Below are 25,017 nucleotides of genomic sequence, written 5' to 3' on the forward strand. Positions count from 1 at the left end.
AATAGAATAAAACATTCTATCTTACAGTTACCATAGGGTACCGTGGATCTTTTTATAAATCTAAGAAAAATCATGGAAGCATAATCAACTTGTATTTTCTGTATCTTAAAACATTTTGCTCTTTTACTATCATGGGAATTTTTAAAAATCATTTAAAAAATTCTTCCCAACTATTTTAAAAATGACAATAAGAAGAAAACAGAAAACTTATGAAATCACCTAGGAGAATGATGCAATGGTAAAATAACCAGTTTTCTGACTGCATTGCCCAAAGTATTACTTTTTTTTTTTTTTTTTTTTTTTTGAGATGGAGTCTCACTCTGTCGCCCAGGATGGAGTTTACTGGCACAATCTCGGCTCACTGCAACCTCTGCCTCCCAGGTTCAAGCAATTCTCCTCCCTCAGCCTCCTGAATAGGTGGGATTACAGGCACGTGCTACCACGCCCGGCTAATTTTTGTATTTTTTGTAGAGATGGGGTTTCATTCACCATGTCGGTCAGGCTGGCCTCGAACTCCTGACCTCATGATCTGCCCACCTCAGCCTCCCAAAGTGCTGGGATTACAGGCGTGAGCCACCATGCCTGGCCTATATCATCTTTTTAAAAGAAAACAGCTGTCTACAGACACCACTTTTTGTAGTTTTTTTTCTCTTTCATTGAACACAGTTAAAAACTCAGAATTTTTAATTATTTGATGAAGAGAAGAAAACTGACAAGGGAAAACATTCATAATTATTAGACAACTTAGAAGATGAATGCAAAGAGACAGAAAGCAGCATCCTAGAGTCTAATGGTTATGGTGAAACTGACTGTAGAAGTGAAATCTTACACAAATCTTCAGATGGCAATAGCCTGGAAGAATTTTCTAAAAGTCAAGAATTGATGAGTGAACAATATATTTCTAAGAACAAAAAAGAAATATGGCTTTCACATCAATTGTCATTCAACAGGAAAATACTTCACTCTGCATTATGTTGTGACAACGACCTAAACCATTTCATTTTGCTAAGCAGATACATGACAGTATTCTTTTTTTATTTTTATTTTTTATTTTTTTTGAAAGAGTCTCGCTCTTGTTGCCCAGGCTGGAGTGCAATTGCGGGATCTTGGCTCACTGCAACCTCTACCTCCCAGGTTCAAGTGATTCTCCTGCCTCAGCCTCCCGAGTAGCTGGAATTATAGGCACATGCCACCACGCCCAGCGAATTTTGTATTTTTACTAGAGACAGGGTTTCTCCATGTTGGTCAGGCTGGTCTCAAACTCAGGTGATCCACCCGCCTCAGCCTCCCAAAGTGCTGGGATTACAGGCGTGAGCCACCATGCCTGGCTACGTGACAGTATTCTTTCATAATGTATATTTGTACACCAACATTTACTTGATATGTTCATATGTAGAAGGCTGAAGGCAGGTGTGTATACAAAGGCAACTGGGAGGAAACAGATGACACAGAAATGAAAAAAACTCAGTGGACTGATCATTCTAATTGGCATTTATAAATCTAAGAATAAACATGCTTTTGAAATTATAGAGCAAAGATGGCAGCCATCATCTCTTCAATAAAATCATGAGCCATTAAAATTTTCAAAAGTATTGGTTTTAATGACACAATCAAGAAGAACAAGGCTGGGCATGGTGGCTCATGCCTGTAATCTCAGCACTTTCAGAGGCCAAGATGGAAAGACTGCTTGAAGCCAGGAGTTTGAGACCAGCCTGGGCAACAGAGCAAGACATCGTCTCTACAAAAAATTTTATTTATTTATTTATTTATTTATTTATTTATTTATTTACTTACTTACTTATTTATTTATTGGAGACGGAGTCTTGCTCAGGCTGGAGTGCAATGGTACGATCTTGGCTCACTGCAACCTCCACGTCCCGGGTTCAAGTGACTCTCCTGCCTCAGCCTCCCAAGTAGCTGGGATTACAGGTGCCCGCCACCATATCCAGCTAATTTTTGTATTTTTAGTAGAGACGGGGTTTCACCATGTTGACCAAGCTGACCTCAAGTGATCTGCCCACCTCAGCCTCCCAAAGTGCTGGGATTATAGGCATGAGCCACCGTGCCTGGCCTATTACAAAAATTTTTTTTAAATTAGCTGGGTGTAGTGTCACATGCCTGTGGTACCAGCTACTCAAGAGGCTGAAGCAGAAAGATCACTTGAGCCCAGAAGTTCAAGGTTGCAGTGAGCTATGACTGTGCCACTGTATTCCAGCCTGGGCAAAAAAGCAAGACCCTGTCTCAAAACAACAACCACAACAAAAAGAACTAGAAGTAATAATAACCTGAAATCTATTAGGAGGTAACTGAAATTTGGAATCAATATTTTACAAGATAAAGATATTCCAGGTTATGCAATTAAGGGTTAAAAAGCAGTCAACTGAATTCAAAGAACATTGCTTATTTTGAGTCTTTATGCTTTCAAAACCAGAAAAAAATTAAATAAAAATTTGGATTTGCTTCATTTAAATTATTAAAATGTCTTTTTCTTTTTTTGATACAAGGTCTCACTCTGTCGCCCAGGCTGGAATACACTGGCAGGATCACAGCTCACTGCAGCCTTGACTTCCTGGGCCCTAAGATCAGGTGATCCTCCCACCTCAGCCTCACAAGTAGCTGGGACTACTGACACCCACCACCACACCTTGACTAATTTTTTTATCTTTATTTTTTGTAACCGGTTTCAAACTCCTGGCCTCAAGCCATCCTCCCACCTCCACCTCCCAAAGTGCTGAGATTACAGGCATGAGCCACTGCGTCCAATCTAGACCCTAATAATGAATAAAACATTAAAATTAATTTGCTATTCCTGTATCCTTTTTTTCTTTTTTTGGATGGAGTTTTTCTCTGTCACTCAGGCTGGAATGCAATGGCGTGATCTCGGCTCAGTGCAACCTCTGCCTCCCAGTTTCCAGCAATTCTCCTGCCTCAGCCTCCTGAGTAGCTGGGATTACAGGTGTGCACCACCACATCCAGCTAATTTTTTTGTATTTTTAGTTAGAGATGGGGTTTCACCATGTTGGCCAGGCTTGTCTCAAACTCCTGACCTCAAGTGATCCACCCGCCTCGGCTTCTCAAAGTGCTCGGATTACAGACATGAGCCACTGTGCCTGGCTGCTCTTCCTATATTCTTAACTTTTTTGTATCCAAATATTATTATCATTTCAGTGTTTAAAAAGCTCCATGTTAAACAGAATTGCGTTCTTAATATTATACTTAGCTGGGCGTGGTGGCTCACGCCTGTAATCCCAGCACTTTGGGAGGCTAAGGCGGGTGAATCATGAGGTCAGGAGTTTGAGACCAGCCTGGCCAATATGGTGAAACCCTGTCTCTACTAAAAATACAAAAATTAGCCAGGTGTGGTAGCGTGCACTTGTAGTCCCAGCTACTCGGGGGGCTGAGGCAGAAGAATTGCTTGAACCCAGGAGGTGGAGGTTGTAGTGAGCCAAGATGGTGCCGCTGCACTCCAGCCTGGGTGACAGAGTGAGACCCCGCCTCAAAAAAAAAAAAAAAAAAAAAAATTCTTAAATAAATGTGCCACTGCAATTTAGTATGCTGTTAGAACACAGTAAACCCTGGATTATGATAAATTATTGATACTATTATTTCTACATTTGGCAGTCTTCCTACTTATACAGAAATAGAGATGGGAATATTAAAGAATAGCAAACTGCATAACAGGTAAATATATTTTTCATCTACAGAAGGTTGATAAAAGCTCAAAAAACAATCGAAATTAAACAAGAAGAGAAAAAAAGTGCTAAACAGTACATTTAAAAAGAAAGGATCAAAGTAATGTTTGAGTAACCTTCATGACTTCAAAAAAGAAAAATCTAAGTAGTCTTTGATTTTCCTTACCTCTGATCTCAAGATTGCATGAATGGCTTCAATTTCCTTTGTCCTAGAATCAGGTAATTCTGCTACAAGAGAAACAACAAATATTGAATATTTAATCAATACCAGATGAAGTAATAAACAGGTGTTTTCAAGAAAATATATTTCACTGAGTTTACACAGAATAGTAGACTGATATGAAAGCACTCAGAAGAAACAAATCACTTTATTTCCATAACAACTTTTCACTGACACTAATGTTCTTCATTGTCATAAAAGTCATTCTTTTTGCCTATGCCCTATATCTTAGGATGTCTACCTTTACCCCTTAGAAATGTTCATTAAAACTTTGTTGTGGGAAATTAAGCTTTAGAAATTAAAACTATTTCTCTGTGAGCTAATGCTGTTATAATTTTAGATGAAGCTTACTCAACTGGGACTTTAGGCCTTATTTCTAACTGTAAGAATTAAAGAAAGAGGAGAGAAACACAAAGGGTGGCTTGCCAGTTAAGACAGGTTTATTTTAGAGAAAACAAACCTGAGAGAGGCGTTCGGCTGAGTTAGGTTAGAGGCACACTCTTTTCCAGACTACGAGTTTTAAGGATTTAGGGTGGGAGAATTTATTAGAGGCTTAGACTGCTTCTGTGTTTTTTTGTAGTGCTTATCTGGGAGGGGGAGTTGTGTATATCTTCCATTTTTTCTAGAGCTGCAGGCATACCCCCCGAGTCTGCTTTAGCTTTCCTATTTTAGTGCACCTGAAGGGAAAGGAATGTGCTTTCTAAGGCCCACTGCTTTACTGGGGCCCACTGTATGAGAGTGAAGTTTGGCAGTTACCCAAGAGACTAACCCCACCTCCCTTTGTGCCCGAGCACTCCCTCTGTATGTGTTTTACTGTCTGCTTTTTCTGGCTGCTTGTAGTTAGGAGAAGTGACTTCCTTGAAATGCATGAGGCTAGAAAGGGAGCTGGAGGTCAGATGCGGTGGCTCACCGCCTGTAATCTCAGCACTTTGGGAGGCCAAGGTGGGAGGATCACGTGAGATCGGGAGTTTGAGATGAGACCAGCCTGGCCAACAGGTAAAACCTTGTCTCTACTAAAAATACAAAAATTAGCCGGGTGTGGGGGCACACGCCTGTAATCCCAGCTACTCAGGAGGCTGAGGCAGGAGAATTGCTTGAACCTGGGAGGTGGAGGTTGCAGTGAGCCGACACTGTGTCACTGCACTCCAGCCTGGGTTACAGAGTGAGACTGTCTCCAAAAAAAAAGGAAAGGGAGCTGGAACTTAAAGTGGCACTGTTTGTCTGAGATAACAGTGCTCCTGCTCTGTCACTAACTTCTGCTCTCAATACTATCAAATAATAAGTGACCTATAAACGAAGAAAAATACACTGAGAACACTTATTTAAAGTAACATAGACACAATTTATTAAAAATGGGAATGAGCTCAGTCTGGTTTTCTACATTTTCATCTTTATTTTTTAATTTTCTTGGAAAGGGTCTCACTTCACTCTGCCACCTAGGCTGGAGTATAGTGGTGTGATCATGGCTCACTGTAGCCTCAAACTCTCTCACTTCAGCCTTCCAAGTAGTTGGAACTACAGGCACATGCGACCACACCTACCTAATTTTTTTACTTTTTTGGAGAGATGAGGTTTTACTGTGCTGCCCAGGCAGGTCTCGAACTCCTAGCCTTAGGGAATCCTCCACACTCAGCCTCCCAAAGTGCTGGGATTACAGGTGTAAGTCATCATGCATGGCCCTTGGTTTTGTACATTTTCATTTAAAAGTAGAGTGAGAGCCCAGCAGTGTCAACATGGCACCACTAATGCTATTAGCAAATCATCATCTGGCTGGTCTCGGTGGCTCATGCCTGTAATCCCAGCACTTTGGGAAGCCAAGACAGGTGGATCACTTGAGGTCAGGAGACAACCCTGGCCAATATGGCAAAACTCCATCTCTACTAAAAATACAAAAGAAAACTGGCCAGTCATGGTGGTAGGTGCCTGTAATCTGTAATCCCAGCTACTTAGGAGACTGAGGCAGGAGAAATTGCTTGAACCAGGGAGGCAGAAGCTGCAGTGAGCCAAGATCGTGCCACTGCACTCCAGCCTGGGCGACAGCAAGACTCGGTCTCAAAAAAAAAAAAAAAAGAAAAGAAAATCATCATCCAGAGTTAGATTTTTTTTCTAAGTACTAGTATTTTTTTCATTACTCACAGCTCCTTAATATAAAAATAACTTATCTGGACTACAGTTTATTAGGAGTGTCCAATTTTTTGGCTTCCCTGGGCCATACTGGAAGAACTGTCTTGGGCCATACATAAAATACACTAACAATCGCTAATGAGGTTTAAAAAAAAAAATTGCAAAAAACCTCATTTATTTATTTATTTATTTATTTATTTATTTATTTATTTATTTATTTTTTGAGACAGAGTCTCGCTCTATCGCCCAGGCTGGAGTGTAGTGGCACAATCTCAGCTCACTGCAACCTCTGCCTCCTAGGTTCAAGTGAGTCTCCCACCTCAGCCTCCCCAGTAGCTGGGACTATAGGCCTGCGCCACCATGCCCAGCTAATTTTTGTATTTTTTAGTAAAGAGACGAGGCTTCACCATGTTTGCCAGGCTGGCCTTAAACTCTTGACCTCAGGTGATCCTGAGGCCCTCCTCAAACTGCTCCCAAAGTGCTGGGATTACAGGTGTGAGACACCGCGCCCAGCCAGAAAAACTGATAATATTTTAAGCACGTTTATGAATTTGTGTTGGGTCTCATTCAAAACCCATCGTGGGCCACATGTGGCCTGCAGACCACAGGTTGGACAAGCTTGGTTTAAATCAAAAGAAGCATGCAGTAATTACAGTAACAAACACTCTTGTTTAGAAAATCACCAGGTAGGGTTACATCTGTGGTTGGTTGTACATCTTGCTTGAAACTATGAAAGGACTGTTTAATTGCTACTCTGAAGAGGACAAGGTATAATCTAATTTGTTTAGGAAGGTAATTGTTAAAAGCAGCAACTATTTTAAAGAGGGATTTTACAAGTTCATGCAAACTCCATACCTCCCCCAACAAGAAAAACCTGGCCTTTTTAAGTACAAAGGGGAGATATTATGCAGACAAAAATATTCTGACTTTGTCAATAAGAGCAAATATGACATTTACCATTCATTAATGTTTACGATTTGGTAGGCACAATTCCAGGCATTTTACACTCATGATTTCATTTAATCCTCCCAACCTCACAATAGGTATGATTATCCCTATTCAACAGATAAGGAAACTGTGCTTTTGGAGGTTAATTTCTAATAATTTGCCAAAAATCCCACAACTTGTAATGCACAAAAGCAGAATTTCAACCCATGTCTGTCTGATTTAAAAGCCCAAGCTCCTAACCTTGAATAAATCAGTAGTGTTAGGTAAAACCGCAACCTTCTGATATTGTAAATATGGATGGCTTTCAAGTTGTCCCCATAGTGCTATTTTGGAACTGTTTTATTTTTCATTACTGACACAGGGTAAACACTAATAAATACTTGTTCAATGAATAAAAGAACTGTACTCTGACCCTCCTTTCCCTTTATTTTTTTGAGACAGGGTCATCTCTGTCACCCAGGCTGGAGTTCAGTGGTGCAATCACAGCTCACTGGAGCCTTTAACTACTGGGCTCAAGCTAACCTCCCATTTCAGCCTCCCAAGTAGGTGAGACTACAGGCACATGCCGCCATGCCCAGCTAAAAACTTTTTGTAGAGATGAGATCTCCCTATGTTGCCCAGGCTAGTCCCCAACTCCTGGCTTTAAGCTATCCTCCCACTTTGGCCTCCCAAAGTGCTGAGATTACAGGTATGAACCACCACACCTGGCCAGACCCCTATTTTTAAAAATTTACAAAATCAATAAATTAGGTGTTAAGCAAGTCCGATTGAAATACAAAGGGGAAAGAATAAAGGCATTAAGCAACTTTGCAGATTTCTAATCACCCGCTTGTGCCATTTTTATTGAGCATCTACTATGTGCCAAAAGGAAGGTGTCACATATTTGGTAATATAAGGAGCAAAAAAATTCAGTCCCCACCCTGGGCATCAGGAAAACAGATAAATTATAACTCAACATGTTAAATGCTGTCAGGGAGAGATCCACAAAGTTCTGTTAGAACACAGATCACCAACATTCAACTCAACAACTCAACCTGTGTGGGAGTCAGAATGGTTCACCAAGTACTTAAGTACCTGACATATGAGCAGGGTTGTACAGGAAAATTGTTTTCTGGGTGAAGGAGGAAATAGAGAAGAAAGGGCTTTCCATGTAGAGGCTTGAAGTTGTATAAGTGCCTGACAAAATCCCACACGACAGAAGCTGTGCATATAAGCAAGCTTATAAGCATGTACATGTGCACATGTATGTGCACATGTACAGCAACTGGTATGGCAACTAGAAAAGGTACATTGAAGGTCGGGTGTGATGGCTCACCCCTGTAATCCCAGCACTCTGGGAGGCCGAGGCGGGAGGATCACCTGCGGTCTCAGGAGTTTGAGATCAGCCTGGCCAACATGGCGAAACCCCATCTCTACTAAAAATACAAAAATTAGCCGGGTGTGGTGGCACACACCTGTAATCCCACCTACTTGGGAGGCTGAGGCAGGAGAATTGCTTGAACCCGGGAGGCGAAGGTTGCAGTGAGCCGAGATTGCGCCACTGCATCCAGCCTATGCAACAGAGTGAGATTCCGTCCAAAACTAAGAGGCTTGGATTTTATTCTGTAACAGGGTCAAGAAATTTTTAAGCAGGTTTGTTTTTAGAAAGTAACTGACAATACAATAGAAAATGGACTGGGGTAGGGAGAAATGGGTGACAGGACATGAAAGAGGAATAGTCCCTGGGAAAGATTATAGGGATCTAAAGAATAAGGAGTAATAAAGGAAAGGACAATTCTGGCATAGGATAAACAAGATTTCGTGACCAACTGGAAGTAGGAGATGAAAAAAGACATAAAACAAGGACATGAAGATTTACAGTTTAGGAAACTGAGAGTGAAGCCATTAAGACTGAGAAAACAGCACATTTGGCAGGAGAACAAAATGAACACCACCTTAAACCTGGAAGACATCCAGGTTGAGGGATGCATATTCCCTGGCTTAGGGTCTAAGGAACAGCCAACCGTTTTCCCCTATCTAGGATACAAGGAGCGACTAGTCATTTCCCATAGTTATCCAGCTCTTCTGTGCTTCTGATTGCCCTCAAGGTCCCATGCTTTCCCCCACACATAAAGAAGCCCTTTCATTTCCATCCCCAAACCTGTCTCACTGATGCACCTTTATGGCATGGGGAACCTAAAGCGGTAAAATGGATTTCGGTAGCTCCCCAGTCTATTCTTCCTTCCATCTAAATAGACCCCACAGAAATTCAAAACATAAGCATTATCTTTCTATCAAACCATCTTTCCCGATTTCTACCAAATAAATATGAAGGATCTGTTAAATTAGCAATTAAAAAAAAAACTAAGCCAGAATACTAATTTATTAAATTTATTTATAAGAAATACAATTGTCAAAGCAGCAGCTCTCACCCAAAAGAACAGCCCATTATCTCCCTGGAGCAGACTTAGATTGAAACTTAAAAACTGTTTTGATCCAAACATTGCTTACTGAAATGCCAAGAAATCAAAATAGTAATTAATGGGTAGTAATTAATGTAGCCATTGATTACCATGTAACTCTGGGTCACTATTCATTAGTAAAACAAGATTGAGGACTTCAAAAATGAGTGAAGATTGCTAAGGGTACCTTAAGAATAGGATTGTCTTCCCTATTCTACTGTGGAAATATGGGCGAAATGGGCGATTATACACAAAAATACATTCTCAGCTGGAAAGCTACAATGTATCATCACAATAAGGAAAAGTAAAAAATAATTAAATAGAAAAACATGGCCGTGTTTCATAACATACTCAAGACAGAAAAGAGCAAAACTCACCAAGTATTTAAATTATGAGTTATTTCAACTGTTACAAAAATAGAAAACAGATATACAATTCTTTAAACTGTGTCAGAATACAGGAAGATGTTAAGAATGAGATCAGCCCCCAAACTGAGGGCAAAGTGGTGGGCGTGGATAAACCAAACGAAAATAAACTCGACTTAACGTAGGAACAGTTTCACTCTACTGTACTTTGAGATATCCAGAATATTTAAAGGGAGGAGAACCAGGACTCTTCCCCTGGCCCCCAGTGGTCTTTCATCATGGAAAATCTGTTGAGAAGAGGCAAGAGGAGGTGTGTGAAGAAAAAAGGGAGGAGCAGCATTCCTTTGCGACCTGTCCGCGTCTCCTGACTGATGGAAGTAGGGACCAAACGGACGTTCCCAGGGTCTTAGAAAAGCCCTCCCTTCCCTCGCTCCAGCTGTTACCTTCCACTTCCTCCGTGCCCTCCATCAGCATATCCTTTGTAAAGTTTGATATCTGGCCAGTGAGGGAAGCCAGGCTGCCCCCGACTTGACCCAGAGACTGGCCCAATCCGGAGCCGAGGCCCCCAAGCCAGGACGACATCGCGGCGAGTTTAGAGAACGACCTGGTCCGCTCGGAAAAAAGAAAACGTTTAGCGCTGTCGGGCGATCCGACCAAATATCCTTGAACGCCTGCCTTCGCGAGACAGGATACGATAACACAAAGCTGGGTTCTCAGGCAAGGCCGACTCCAGGTTCTGCCTAGAAACGCAGAGGCCTGGCCTGGAATTTTACCAGGGGCCCGCCTCTAGTGACACAGTCACCCACGGAGGGCCTTCTGCTCATTCCCACGAATTCCCACCGTCCAGATTGGGCCACTTCGTCCTCAGCTCTAATGACTTCCCCCAGTTCCGTGGGTTTCTCCTGCCAACTCGACGCCGGCGGCCATGACACTCGCTCGGAAAGCGGCAGCGGATCATAGAAAGGCGCCGCGGTGGCGTAGACAGGCCCCGCCAAGCCGCCGGACGTGTCCTTGGCGCAAGGGAGGCTGGGATCGCGGAGGACCGAGCGCGGGCTGGATTAACCGCAGCCAGCGCCTAGCGCAAGCTTGGGTCCACGCAGCCGGCTAGCTTCGGCCGGGGGAGGAATGGCCTGGATAACTGGGGCATCGCGGCGCTCTTCGGCCTCCTGCAGCTGCGTTTCAAAGCAGAGCCGACCCTTTGTAGGTAGTCCGGGGACCCTGCGGACCCTCCTCGTGTTGTTGAAACCTAGTGTTTTAATTGGGACTACACCCAGCGGTGCCGGGAGACTTGGCGGGGACGTTCCACTGCGCAGGAAGTGGCTTCAAATAACTTACACGCGTCACTGTGTCGATTAGCTGCTCCGTGACAGGCACTATGGTAGGAGCTGAGGCTACAAAGATAGAACGGATGGGTTGCCAAAAAAAAAAAAAGGAAAAAGGAAAAAAAGAAAGGATGGGTTGCAAATTCAGGTGACCAAGCAGGAAACACATTTTCCTTCTATAGGAGAAATCTCCCCTGGTGCCTTTATAGCTCACAATTGAAACCCTACCTTCTTTAACATACGATGAGCATTTTTCATAAAGCTGCCCTCACCCAAGTAGTTGAAAAACGGACAACCGTTTTTCAAAATGACTCGTTAGAGGACAGCAGGGCAACTTAATAGAGAAGTGCCGTTTAGTGTCAACGCTCCTACGGTGTTGGCGGCACTAGCCATGCAAGTGCCCACACCTCCCTCAGTCCTCAGTTACCCACACTGGCTGTAACACACAGAGTCCTACCTTGCTTGCTTCCTTCCCTAAAGGAAGAAAGGTTGTCATGTGACTTTCAAGCAATTGGTGCAGGATACGTGGACGCACAGCATCTAGCCAGGAAGACTTCCACATTTTTTGGTTTCAAAAGGATATGATAGATCTGCAGTTCTTTTAAGCATAGCAGTAAGTATACTGGCATCTTTCACTTTGATTATATTCACAAGAGGGGCTATCACAGATCGCACAGTTTGTGAACAGAACATTGGGAATGCCTCCAGTATCTGGGATCTGATGGCACCGGGCAGTAGTAATTCTCCGTGAAAGCTGAATTTTTTTTTTTTTTTTTTTTTTTTTTTTTGAGGTGGAGCCTCGCTCTGTGGCCCAGGCTGGAGTGCAATGGCGCGACCTAGGCTCACTGCAACCTCCGCCTCCCGGGTTAAAGCGATTCTCCTGCCTCAGGCTCCCAAGTAGCTGCGCCCATTCTTTTTACTAATGAGAAACCAGTGCCCAGAAATGTTAAGTAACCCATCCAAGGTCATACAGCTAATAAGTGACAGACCCAGGCAGTCAGGCTTTGGAGTCTGCACATCTAACCACTGGGCTGTGATGTTCACATGAATGCAGGGACAGCATTTAATAAACACTTCCAGAATGAGATGTAAATTTTATTTTAAGCACATGCAGATATCCAGTGTGACTCCTGAATGTAAAAAAAAGAAAAAAAAAAAAGCAGGGCCGGGTGCAGTGGCTTGCGCCTGTAATCTCAGCACTTTGGGAGGCCGAGGGAGGTGGATCACCTGAGGTCAGGCGTTCAAGACCAGCCTGGCCAACGTGGTGAAACCCCATCTCTACTAAAAATACAAAAATTAGTGGGATGTGGTGGCAGGCACTTGTCACAGGCATCCATGTGAAGAGACCACCAAACAGGCTTTGTGTGAGCAATAAAGCTGTTTATTTCACCTGGGTGCAGGGGGGCTGAGTCCCAAAAGAGAGCAAAGGGTGTTAGGGGTGGGGCAGTTTTGTAGGATTTAGGTGGGTAGTGGAAAACTACAGTCAAAGGGGGGTGTTCTCTGGCAGGCAGGGGCAGGGAGTCACAAGGTGCTCGGTGGGGAGCTTCTGAGCCAGGAGAAGGAATTTCACAAGGTAATGTCATCAGTTAAGGCAGGAATTAGCCATTTTCACTTCTTTTGTGATTCTTCAGTTCTTTCAGACCATCTGGATGTATACATGTGGGCCTTGGCTCAGAGGCCAGACATTCCTGTCTTCTTATATTAATAAGAAAAATAAAACAAAATAGTGTTGAAGTGTTGAGGTGGCAAAAATTTTGGGGGGGTAGTATGGAGAAATAATGGGCGATGTACCTCAGGGCTGCTTCGAGTGGGATTAGGGGTGGCGTGGGAACCTAGAGTCGGAGAGATTAAGCTGAAGGAAGATTTTGTGGTAAGGGGTGATACTGTGGGGTTGTTAGAAGGAGCATTTGTCATATAGAATGATTGGTGATGGCCTGGATATGGTTTTGGATGAATTGAGAAACTAAACGGAAGACACAAGGTCCAAATAAAAGAAGGAGAAAAACAGGTATTAAAGGACTAAGAATTGGGAGCACCCAGGACATCCAATTAGAGAGTGCCCAAGGGGGTTCAGCATAATTACCTAAGTAGGGTCCAGTCCATCGAGGTTGTAGAGTTTGAGAGGTCAGATTCATAATAAGAACTGATCGTCCAGCTAGGGTGTTTTCATATGGCTGGGAATCTGGAGTAGGCAAGAGAAGATTAGCAGCCTGGTGAATTTCCTGTCTAGCCTGTCGGAGGACTGGAAGATAGTCGCCTAGAGGGCTGGTGTCTGGAACGAGGTTGGGGCCGAGCAAGAAAGTGCATCCATATAAAAGTTCAAATGGACTGTACCCTGTAGCATCTCGAGGACAGGCTCTAATTCTGTGAAGGGCAAGAGGTAAAAGTACTGTCCAGTCCTTTTTAAGTTGGAGGCTGAGCTTGGTGAGGTGTGTTTTTAAAAGACCATTAGTCTGTTCTACCTTTCCTGAAGATTGAGGACGTTAAGCGGTATGAAGGTTCCACTGACTACCAAGAGCCTGAGAAACTGCTTGGGTGATTTGACTAGTAAAGGCTGGTCCGTTATCGGACTGTATAGAGGTGGGAAGGCCAAACTGAGGAATTATGTCTGACAGAAGGGAAGAAATGACTGTGGTGGCCTTCTCAGACCCTGTGGGAAAGGCCTCTACCCATCCAGTGAAAGTGTCTACCCAGACCAAGAGGTATTTTAGTTTCCTGACTCAGGGCCTGTGAATAGAGTCAACTTGCCAGTCCTGGGCAGGGGCAAATCCCCAAGCTTGATGTGTAGGGAAGGGAGGGGGTCTGAACAATCCCTGAGGGGTAGTAGAATAGCAGATGGAACACTGAGAAGTGATTTCCTTGAGGATAGATTTCCACGATGGAAAGGAAACGAGAGGTTCTAAGAGGTGGGCTAGCGGCTTGTAACCTACATGGAAGAGGTTATGAAATGACAACAGAATAGAATGGGCCTGTGAGGCTGGAAGGAGTTATTTTCCTTGGTCTAAGAACCATTTGCCTTCTGTGGGAAGAGATTGATAGGTGGAAGTTTCAGTCATTGAGTAGGTGGGAGTGACTGATGAGAAGGAGAAAAATTGGCCGGGAGGGACAGAAGTTGGAAAGCTAGCAGCTTCTTTAGCTACCTTATCAGCATAAGCATTGCCCTGAGTGATGGGATCTGATGCCTTTTGATGGCCCTTGCAGTGAATGACTCCAGCTTCCTTTGGAAGTAAAGCGGCCTTGAGAAGAGTTTTTATTAAGGAGGCATTAATGATGGAGGACCCTTGCGTACTGAGGAAACCTCTTTCTGCCCATATAACAGCATTGTGGTGCAGGATATGGAAGGCATATTTAAAGTCAGTATAAATGTTGACATGTAGTCCTTTTGCAAGAGCGAGGGCTTGAGTTAAGGCAATGAGTTCGGCTTGCTGAGAGGTAGTGGAGGGGGGCAGAGCGGTAGCTTCAAGGATAGATGTGGAAGATACTACTGTAGCATATCCCACCTTTGCTGGTGAATGTGGATTAGGCCAGGTGGAACTGCCATCAATAAACCAAGTGTGATCAGGGTGAGGAACAGGAAAGAAGAAAGTATGGGGAAATGGAGTGAATGCCAGGTGGATTAGAAAGATACAGTCATGGGGGTCAGGTGTGGTATCAGGAATAATGTGGGGGCTAGCCTAAAACAGTAAGGTCAAGTTGTTTGGACAGAAAGGCTACAGGGCACGGTCCTGGCTCTTGTGTAAGAATTCCAACTGCACAGCCCTGCATTTCAGCTGCGTGTAATGAAAAAAGGGTTGGGATGAGTTAGGGAGAGCTAGTGTGGGAGCAGCTTTTAGGGCTGTTTTTTAAGGAATGGAAAGGGGAGTGGGGAAAGGATTTAGGATTTATGGAGTCAGCTAGGTTTGCTTTTGTGAGTTTATATAATGATTTTGTTAGGATGGCAAAACCAGGTATCCAAAGGCGAAAGTATCCAACCATGCCCGGGAAGGAAAGGAGTTGTTTTGTAGAAGGTGTTGGGGTTTGAGAGATCAGTTGGACACGATTGGCAGGGAGAGCACCTGTGTTTTTATGAAGAATTATACTGAGGTAGGTAACGGATGGAGAAGAAATTTGAGCTTTGGAGGGGGATACCCGATATCCCTTGGAGAATAAATGTTGAAAAGTATCTTGTTGAGAAGATTCAAAGGAGGAGCTACAAAGTAGAAGGTCATCAATATATTGAATAAGGTGAGAAGCGAAGGGGTGGAAAGAAAGTAAATCATGAGAAAGAGCTTGGCTGAAGTAATGAGGGCTGTCCTTGAAGCCTTGCAGCAGTACAGCCCAGGTAAGCTGCTGGGACTGATGGGTGTCAGGGTCAGTCCAGGTAAAAGCAAAAGAGGCTGGGACGAGGGGTGTAGGGAATAGTGAAAAAAGCATCTGTAAGATCAAGAACGGAATAGTGAGTTGTGGAGGAAGGTATTGAGGACAAACAAATGTATGGGTTGGGCACCACAGGGTGGATAGGCAAAACAGTTTGGTTGATAAGACCCAGATCCTGAACTAACCTGTAAGACTTGTCTGGTTTTTGAACAGGTAAAATGGGAGAATTGTAAGAAGAGTTTATAGGTTTTAGAAGCCCATGCTGTAGCAGGCGAGTGATAACAGGCTTCAATCCTCTTAAAGCCAGTTGTGGGATGGGATAGTGGTGTTGAGCCAGGTAAGGGTGATTAGATTTTAATGGGATAGTAATGGGTGCTTGATCAGTTGCCAGGGAGGGAGTGGAGGTGTCCCATACTTGTGGTTTAAGGTGGGGGGATACAAGAGGAAGACACGAGGGAGGCTTTGGGTTGGGAAGAAGGGTGGTGATGAGATGTGGCTGTAGTCCAGGAATAATCAGGGAAGCAGATAATTTGGTTAAAATGTCTTGGTCTAATAAGGGAACTGGGCAGGTGGGGATAACAAAAAAAAATGCATAAAAGAATGTTGTCCAAGTTGGTGCCAGAGTGGGGGAGTTTTAAGGGGTTTAGAATCCTGGCCGTCAATACCCACAACAGTTATGGGGGCAAGGGAAACAGGCCCTTGAAAAGAAGGTAATATGGAGTGGGTAGCCCCCGTATCAATTAAACGGGATGGACCTACCCTCCACTGTAAGAGTTATCCAAAGCTCGGCATCCGTAATGGTCCAGGGGGCTTCCAAGGCGATCAGACAGCATCAGTCTTCAGCTGCTAAGCTGAGACGATCTGGGAAGGAGTCAGTCAGAGAGCCTTGGGCCAGAGTTCTAGGGGCCTTGGGAGTGGCTGCTGGGTTGAACAGTCCGATTTCCAGTGGGGTCCTGCACAGATGGGACATGGCTTAGGAGGAATCCTGGGCTGTGGGCATTCCTTGGCCCAGTGGTCAGATTTCCGGCACTTGAAGCAAGATCCTGGGGTAGGCTGTCCTGGAGGAATGCCTGGCCGCTATGGTTCAGGCATTTGGAAGGTCTTGTTTGCTGGAGATGTGGCTGGGGTTTGTCTCACAGTGGAGGCAAGGAATTGCAACTCAGAAATACGTTACTACTTGGCTGCCTCTACTCTATTATTGTACACCTTGAAGGTGACATTAATTAAGTCTTGTTGTGGGGTTTGAGGGCCGGAATCTAATTTTTGGAGCTTTTTCTAATGTCAGGAGTGGATTGGGTAATAAAATGCATGTTGAGAATAAGACAGCCTTCTGGCCGTTCTGGTCTAGGGCCGTAAAGTGTCTAAAGGTTATTGCCAAACAGGCCATGAACTGGGTTGAATTTTTATATTTGATGAAAAAGAGCCTAAACACTAACTGATTTGGGAGAGGTCGGGTAAAGAAAAAGGAGCATTACCCTTGGCTATGCCTTCAGCTCCAGCCACCTCTTTAAGAAGAAATTGTTGGGCAGGTGGGGGAGGGCTAGTCACGGAAAGAAACTGTAAGCCGGACATGGTGTGAGGAGGGGGTGATAAAAGGGTTATAGGGTGCAGGACCAGAGGCTGAGGAAGAATTGGGACCTGGCTCAGCCTGGCGAGGAGCAGCCTGGGAAAGAGGGGAGAGGTCAGGTGAGTCCACAGAAAAGGAGAATTCAAAGGACTCAGAGTTTGGGGTGGAGACTGAAGGAACAGACAGAAGGGAAAGAAGAAAGATTTGGGATGAATCGCATTGGGAGCAGAGACTAGGGAGGGACCAGTGTGTAAAAGAATGCCTGGATCTGAGGCACCTCAGACCATTTGCCCATTTTTCAACAAAAATTATCTAGTTCCTGTAGGATAGACAAATCGAAAGTGCCATTCTCTGGCCACTTGGAACTACTGTCGAGTTTGTATTGGGGCCAAGCAGTATTGCAGAAGAAAATAAGGCTTTTAAGTTTTAGGTCAGGTGTGAGTTGAAGAGGTTTTAAGTTCTTGAGAACACAGGCTAAGGGAGTAGAAGGGGGAATGGAGGGGGGAATGTTGCCCATAGTGAAGGAAGTAAGTTTAAAGAGAAAGGTAGAGACACGGAGAAGGGGGTGGGTGAGCAGCCAAAGCAGGCGTCCCCGCAATTGACTTGCCACCAAGGGAATGTGCGCGAATGACCAAGACAGGTGCCCTCACAGTGATCAGACACCAGTGGAGTGTGGGTGAATAATCAGGCAGGCGTCCCCACAGTGATTAAACACCAAGGGAAGACTGTCTTCCTGAGTCCGTGACCAGCACTGGAGTTTTGGGTCCACGGATAAAATGTGTCTCCTTTGTCTCTATTAGAGAGGAAAAAGAACTGGAATTGGAAGGACAGGGAGATTGAAGGGTAGCAAGAGAGGGAGATTGAAGGGTAGCAAGAGAGGATGGAAAAGACCGCTTACCCAATTTGAAATTCATGAGATGTTCCTTGGGCTGGTTGGTCTGAGGACCCGAGGTCGTAGGTGGATCTCCTCATGGAGTGAGGGCAAGGACAGGGGACCAGTCTCCTGGAGTCCTCCTGTCCCAGGTCTTCAGCACCAAATGTCACGTGTGTCCATGTGAAGAGGCTACCAAACAGGCTTTGTGTGAGCAACAAGGCTGTTTATTTCACCTGGGTGAAAAAGAATGAGACATGTAAGTATCTGCGAAAGAGCAATCCAGGCAGAAAGAAACAAATACCTTGAGGCAGGAGAATCCTTGGCAGGTTAAAAAATTAGAAGGAAGGTAAGGATAGCTAGTGCAGAAAATTAGAAGGCAGGCAGGGATGGCTAGTGCAGAAATTAAGTAATTAACATAAAAGCTATGTCCTAAAAGTTTCTTATGGGGGATTTCTTTCTGTGAGATGGACTGTGACCGAAAAAACTTAATAAATAATGTGATAAATAATGTGATGTGATGTCTTGGATGTGCTTCAAAATAATGGAAGTTGACTTTGCTCCCGTATGTGTGTGTGTGTGTGTGTGGTGTTTGTGTGTTTGTATGTGTGTATAATAGAGGTGGGGTAGGTGAAACAAGAATTGTCAGGAACTGATAATTGTTGAAACTGGGTGGTGGGTACATAAGGTTCATTAAACTAGTCTTTTGTTTTTGCATATGTTTGAAATTTTTTATAATAAGTTAAAAGGCATACAAGTTTGATAGCATTTGAGCTGAAGACATCTCTTCCTTTTTCTGCAAAATATCTCAGTAGCTAATATGTTGCTCTTCATCACTCAATAAGCAGCAAAACCAACCCAGCACAATTGAACACAACACCTCAGACAGAGCCTGTGAACCTCAGTGGCTACAGGTGGTGGGATCGAAGCTGCCCAGCTGAAATTCCAAACCTAGGACAATGGATAGAACAGGAAAAAAGACAAAAAATAACTATCAGCTGCAAGCTGGTTTCCATTACTCAAGCAGTGGGATCATCAATATTCCTCAAAGGAAAACAGTTCATCTGTTTTTTGGTTTTTTTTTGAGACGGAGTCTCACTCTGTCACCCAGGCTGGAGTGCAGTCGTTCCATCTTGGCTCACTGCAACCTCCGCCTCCCAGGTTCAAGTGATTCTCCTGCCTCAGCCTCCTGAGTAGGTGGGATTACAAACATGCACCACCGCGCCCGGCTAATTTTTTGGCTGGTCTCGAACTCCTGACCTCAAGTGAGCCATCAGCCTTGGCCTCCCAAAGTGCTAAGATTACAGGCGTGAACCACCACACCCAGCCAGTTCATCTGTTCTGAGAAAACCATCAAAATGAATTTATTTATGCAACTATAAAGCAAAAACTCAGTTTAAAGTAGACTTTAAAATTTAGTCTGCTGTTTTTCTGAATTTCTAAGCATTAGGCTTATGATTGCCATTTTCTTATTAATTTTAGACATTACCAACTTATTGAAAAATAATTTAGCACTCTTGTATTTCCCTTTATTTCCCTTCCTTCTGGGCTTTCAATATGATGATATCATAATTATTGGTAAAGTAAGTAATCAGTGTTTACCTTCTATGACTATGTAAGTCTTATTTATTGCAGTTAAGTCAAATGTTGTACTAAGATTATATTGCCTTGATTTTTCTACCTTTTCTTTCTGAAGTTAACAGATTCCATTTTTTAAATTTGCACAATTTTCCATTACTACAGAATCTTTCTAAAACTTACCAAGAGAACTGTAAAGTGCTTCTGTTTTCAACAAAACATCAAGAATTCTATCGATTGGCTAGACTCAGTTCTCTCTACCCAGGACCCTGTTTTCCTGCTCTACTCTACTCTGATTGTTCTCTATGCCTTGTTTTCTTTCCAAGAAGCCTGTCAGATCTTCTCTTTATTTCTGATGCTCTGAAATTAATAATGGTGTGCTTTGATGTGGGTTTGCTTTTGTTTCATACATTATGCTGTGCACCCTGAGCCTTTTCAAAAAGGGCTTTTACTTCTGCGAATTATTTTAATTTTTTTTTTTTTTTTTTTTTTTAGTGATGAATGTCTCCTCTCTAGGGAATCTGCTGTTTCTTCTTCTTCTTCTTCTTCTTTTTTTTTTTTTCACAAATGAATGAGTTTATTGTTGCTGTTGTTGCTGTTACTTATACTTTTCCTACTGTAAACTGGATCTGCAAATGACTCAGAAGAGAGCCTCAGATCCAAAAGTGAAATTAAGGTACCTTTCGGCTTCTCCTTTGAAGACTTTTTTTTTTTTTAATTATTATTATACTTTAGGTATATCTCCCAGTGCTATCCGTCCCCCCTCCCCCCACCCCACAACAGTCCCCAGAGTGTGATGTTCCCCTTCCTGTGTCCATGTGTTCTCATTGTTCAATTCCCACCGTGAGTGAGAATATGCAGTGTTTGGTTTTTTGTCCTTGCGATAGTTTGCTGAGAATGATGGTTTCCAGCTTCATCCATGTCCCTACAAAGGACATGAACTCATCCTTTTTTATGGCTGCATAGTATTCCATGGTGTATATGTGCCACATTTTCTTAATCCAGCCTATCATTGATGGGCATTTGGGTTGGTTCCAAGTCTTTGCTATTGTGAATAATGCCACAATAAACATACGTGTGCATGTGTCTTTATAGCAGCATGATTTACAGTCCTTTGGGTATATACCCAGTAATGGGATGGCTGGGTCAAATGGTATTTCTAGTTCTAGATCCCTGAGGAATCGCCACACTGACTTCCACAATGGTTGAACTAGTTTACAGTCCCACCAACAGTGTAAAAGTGTTCCTATTTCTCCACATCCTCTCCAGCACCTGTTGTTTCCTGATTTTTTTAATGATTGCCATTCTAACTGGTGTGAGATGGTATCTCATTGTGGTTTTGATTTGCATTTCTCTGATGGCCAGTGATGGTGAGCATTTTTTCATGTGTTTTTTGGCTGCATAAATGTCTTCTTTTGAGAAGTGTCTGTTCATGTCCTTCGCCCACTTTTTGATGGGGTTGTTTTTTTCTTGTAAATTTGTTTGAATTCATTGTAGATTCTGGATATTAGCCCTTTGTCAGATGAGTAGGTTGCGAAAATTTTCTCCCATTTTGTAGGTTGCCTGTTCACTCTGATGGTAGTTTCTTTTGCTGTGCAGAAGCTCTTGAGTTTAATTAGATCCCATTTGTCAATTTTGGCTTTTGTTGCCATTGCTTTTGGTGTTTTAGACATGAAGTCCTTGCCCATGCCTATGTCCTGAATGGTAATGCCTAGGTTTTCATGGTTTTAGGTCTAACGTTTAAGTCTTTAATCCATCTTGAATTGATTTTTGTATAAGGTGTAAGGAAGGGATCCAGTTTCAGCTTTCTACATATGGCTAGCCAGTTTTCCCAGCACCATTTATTAAATAAGGAATCCTTTCCCCATTGCTTGTTTTTCTCAGGTTTGTCAAAGATCAGATAGTTGTAGATATGCGGCGTTATTTCTGAGGGCTCTGTTCTGTTCCATTGATCTATAGCTCTGTTTTGGTATCAGTACCATGCTGTTTTGGTTACTGTAGCCTTGTAGTATAGTTTGAAGTCAGGTAGTGTGATGCCTCCAGCTTTGTTCTTTTGGCTTAGGATTGACTTGGCGATGCGGGCTCTTTTTTGGTTCCATATGAACTTTAGTTTTTTCCAATTCTGTGAAGAAGGTCATTGGTAGCTTGATGGGGATGGCATTGAATCTGTAAATTACCTTGGGCAGTATGGCCATTTTCACGATATTGATTCTTCCTACCCATGAGCATGGAATGTTCTTCCATTTGTTTGTATCCTCTTTTATTTCCTTGAGCAGTGGTTTGTAGTTCTCCTTGAAGAGGTCCTTCACATCCCTTGTAAGTTGGATTCCTAGGTATCTTATTCTCTTTGAAGCAATTGTGAATGGGAGTTCACTCATGATTTGGCTCTCTGTTTGTCTGTTGTTGGTGTATAAGAATGCTTGTGATTTTTGTACATTGATTTTGTATCCTGAGACTTTGCTGAAGTTGCTTATCAGCTTAAGGAGATTTTGGGCTGAGACAATGGAGTTTTCTAGATATACCATCATGTCGTCTGCAAACAGGGACAATTTGACTTCCTCTTTTCCTAATTGAATACCCATTATTTCCTTCTCCTGCCTAATTGCCCTGGCCAGAACTTCCAACACTATGTTGAATAGGAGTGGTGAGAGAGGGCATCCCTGTCTTGTGCCAGTTTTCAAAGGGAATGCTTCCAGTTTTTGCCCATTCAATATGATATTGGCTGTGGGTCTGTCATAGATAGCTCTTATTATTTTGAGATACGTCCCATCAATACCTAATTTCTTGAGAGTTTTTAGCATGAAGGGTTGTTGAATTTTGTCAAAGGCCTTTTCTGCATCTATTGAGATAATCATGTGGTTTTTGTCTTTGATTCTGTTTATATGCTGGATTACATTTATTGATTTGTGTATATTGAACCAACCTGGCATTCCAGGGATGAAGCCCACTTGATCATGGTGGATAAGCTTTTTGATATGCTGCTGGATTCTGTTTGCCAGTATTTTATTGAGGATTTTTGCATCAATGTTCATCAAGGATATTGGTCTAAAATTCTCTTTTTTGGTTGTGTCTCTGCCTGGCTTTGGTATCAGGATGATGCTGTCCTCATAAAATGAGTTAGGGAGGATTCCCTCTTTTTCTATTGATTGGAATAGTTTCAGAAGGAATGGTACCAGTTCCTCCTTGTACCTCTGGTAGAATTCAGCTGTGAATCCATCTGGTCCTGGACTCTTTTTGGTTGGTAAGCTATTGATTATTGCCACAATTTCAGCTCCTGTTATTGGTCTATTCAGAGATTCAACTTCTTCCTGGTTTAGTCTTGGGAGGGTGTATGTGTCGAGGAATTTATCCATTTCTTCTACATTTTCTAGTTTATTTGCATAGAGGTGTTTGTAATATTCTCTGATGGTAGTTTGTATTTCTGTGGGATCAGTGGTGATATCCCCTTTATCATTTTTTATTGCATCTATTTGATTCTTCTCTCTTTTTTTCTTTATTAGTCTTGCTAGTGGTCTATCAATTTTGTTGATCCTTTCAAAAAACCAGCTCCTGGATTCATTAATTTTTTGAAGGGTTTTTTGTGTCTCTATTTCCTTCAGTTCTGCTCTGATTTTAGTTATTTCTTGCCTTCTGCTAGCTTTTGAATGTGTTTGCTCTTGCTTTTCTAGTTCTTTTAATTGTGATGTTAGGGTGTCAATTTTGGATCTTTCCTGCTTTCTCTTGTGGACATTTAATGCTATAAATTTCCCTCTACACACTGCTTTGAATGCATCCCAGAGATTCTGGTATGTTGTATCTTGGTTCTCGTCGGTTTCAAAGAACATCTTTATTTCTGCCTTCATTTTGTTATGTACCCAATAGTCGTTCAGGAGCAGGTTGTTCAGTTTCCATGTAGTTGAGCGGTTTTGAGTGAGATTCTTAATCCTGAGTTCTAGCTTGATTGCACTGTGATCTGAGAGATAGTTTGTTATAATTTCTGTTCTTTTACACTTGCTGAGGAGAGCTTTACTTCCAAGTATGTGGTCAATTTTGGAATAGGTGTGGTGTGGTGCTGAAAAAAATGTATATTCTGTTGATTTGGGGTGGAGAGTTCTGTAGATGTCTATTAGGTCTGCTTGGTGCAGAGCTGAGTTCAATTCCTGGGTATCCTTGTTGACTTTCTGTCTCGTTGATCTGTCTAATGTTGACAGTGGGGTGTTAAAGTCTCCCATTATTAATGTGTGGGAGTCTAAGTCTCTGTGTAGGTCACTCAGGACTTGCTTTATGAATCTGGGTGCTCCTGTATTGGGTGCATATATATTTAGGATAGTTAGCTCTTCTTGTTGAATTGATCCCTTTACCATTATGTAATGGCCTTCTTTGTCTCTTTTGATCTTTGTTGGTTTAAAATCTATTTTATCAGAGACTAGGATTGCAACCCCTGCCTTTTTTTGCTTTCCATTTGCTTGGTAGATCTTCCTCCATCCTTTTATTTTGAGCCTATGTGTGTCTCTGCACGTGAGATGGGTTTCCTGAATACAGCACACTGATGGGTCTTGAGTCTTTATCCAATTTGCCAGTCTGTGTCTTTTAATTGGAGTATTTAGTCCATTTACATTTAAAGTTAATATTGTTATGTGTGAATTTGATCCTGTCATGATGATGTTAGCTGGTTATTTTGCTCGTTAGTTGATGCAGTCTCTTCCTAGTCTCGATGGTCTTTACATTTTGGCATGATTTTGCAGCAGCTGGTATTGGTTGTGCCTTTCCATGTTTAGTGCTTCCTTCAGGAGCTCTTTTAGGGCAAGCCTGGTGGTGACAAAATCTCTCAGCATTTGCTTGTCTGTAAAGTATTTTATTTCTCCTTCACTTATGAAGCTTAGTTTGGCAGGATATGAAATTCTGGGTTGAAAATTCTTTTCTTTAAGAATGTTGAATATTGGCCCCCACTCTCTTCTGGCTTGTAGAGTTTCTGCCGAGAGATCCGCTGTTAGTCTGATGGGCTTCCCTTTGTGGGTAACCCGACCTTTCTCTCTGGCTGCCCTTAACATTTTTTCCTTCATTTCAACTTTGGTGAATCTGACAATTATGTGTCTTGGAGTTGCCCTTCTCGAGGAGTCTCTTTGTGGCGTTCTCTGTATTTCCTGAATCTGAATGTTGGCCTGCCTTGCTAGATTCGGGAAGTTCTCCTGGATAATATCCTGCAGAGTGTTTTCCAACTTGGTTCCATTCTCCCCGTCACTTTCAGGTACACCAATCAGACGTAGATTTGGTCTTTTCACATAGTCCCATATTTCTTGGAGTCTTTGCTCGTTTCTTTTTATTCTTTTTTCTCTAAACTTCCCTTCTCGCTTCATTTCATTCATTTCATCTTCCATAGCTGATACCCTTTCTTCCATTTGATCGCATCGGCTTCTGAGGCTTCTGCATTCTTCACGTAGTTCTTGAGCCTTGGTTTTCAGCTCCATCAGCTCCTTTAAGCACTTCTCTGTATTGGTTATTCTAGTTATACATTCTTCTAAATTTTTTTCAAAGTTTTCAACTTCTTTGCCTT

At 42.7% G+C, this 25,017-nt stretch overlaps 1 protein-coding gene and 1 long non-coding RNA gene across 7 annotated transcripts in view; one reads left to right on the plus strand and one right to left on the minus strand.

Annotated features, from left to right (window-relative positions):
* TRIP11 (thyroid hormone receptor interactor 11) overlaps positions 1–10,756 on the minus strand; it is a 71,774-nt gene extending 61,018 nt beyond the window's left edge. For 2 of the 5 annotated variants that reach the window (XM_063652019.1, XM_054448715.2), the window contains exons 1-2: positions 10,234–10,756; positions 3,859–3,920 (exon numbers count right to left, since the gene is read on the minus strand). In XM_063652019.1, coding sequence (XP_063508089.1) covers positions 3,859–3,920; positions 10,234–10,372 — 201 coding nt within the window. In that variant the 5' untranslated portion in view covers positions 10,373–10,756. The remainder of the gene's footprint in view (positions 1–3,858; positions 3,921–10,233) is intronic. The other 3 variants (XM_054448716.2, XM_063652020.1, XM_063652021.1) reach the window with 3 other exon arrangements.
* A 107-nt stretch (positions 10,757–10,863) lies between these two features.
* The window catches only part of LOC129012736 (uncharacterized), a 55,574-nt gene continuing 41,420 nt past the window's right edge, over positions 10,864–25,017 (plus strand). The window contains exon 1 of one of the 2 annotated variants that reach the window (XR_008493703.2): positions 10,864–10,990. This is a non-coding gene — a long non-coding RNA (uncharacterized LOC129012736). Of the gene's footprint in view, positions 10,991–11,175; positions 11,726–25,017 lie in introns of those variants that run through there. The other variant, XR_010123783.1, reaches the window with a different exon arrangement.

Source organism: Pongo pygmaeus, chromosome 15, assembly GCF_028885625.2.
Source record: "Pongo pygmaeus isolate AG05252 chromosome 15, NHGRI_mPonPyg2-v2.0_pri, whole genome shotgun sequence".
In the NCBI taxonomy this organism is placed as follows: domain Eukaryota; kingdom Metazoa; phylum Chordata; class Mammalia; order Primates; family Hominidae; genus Pongo; species Pongo pygmaeus.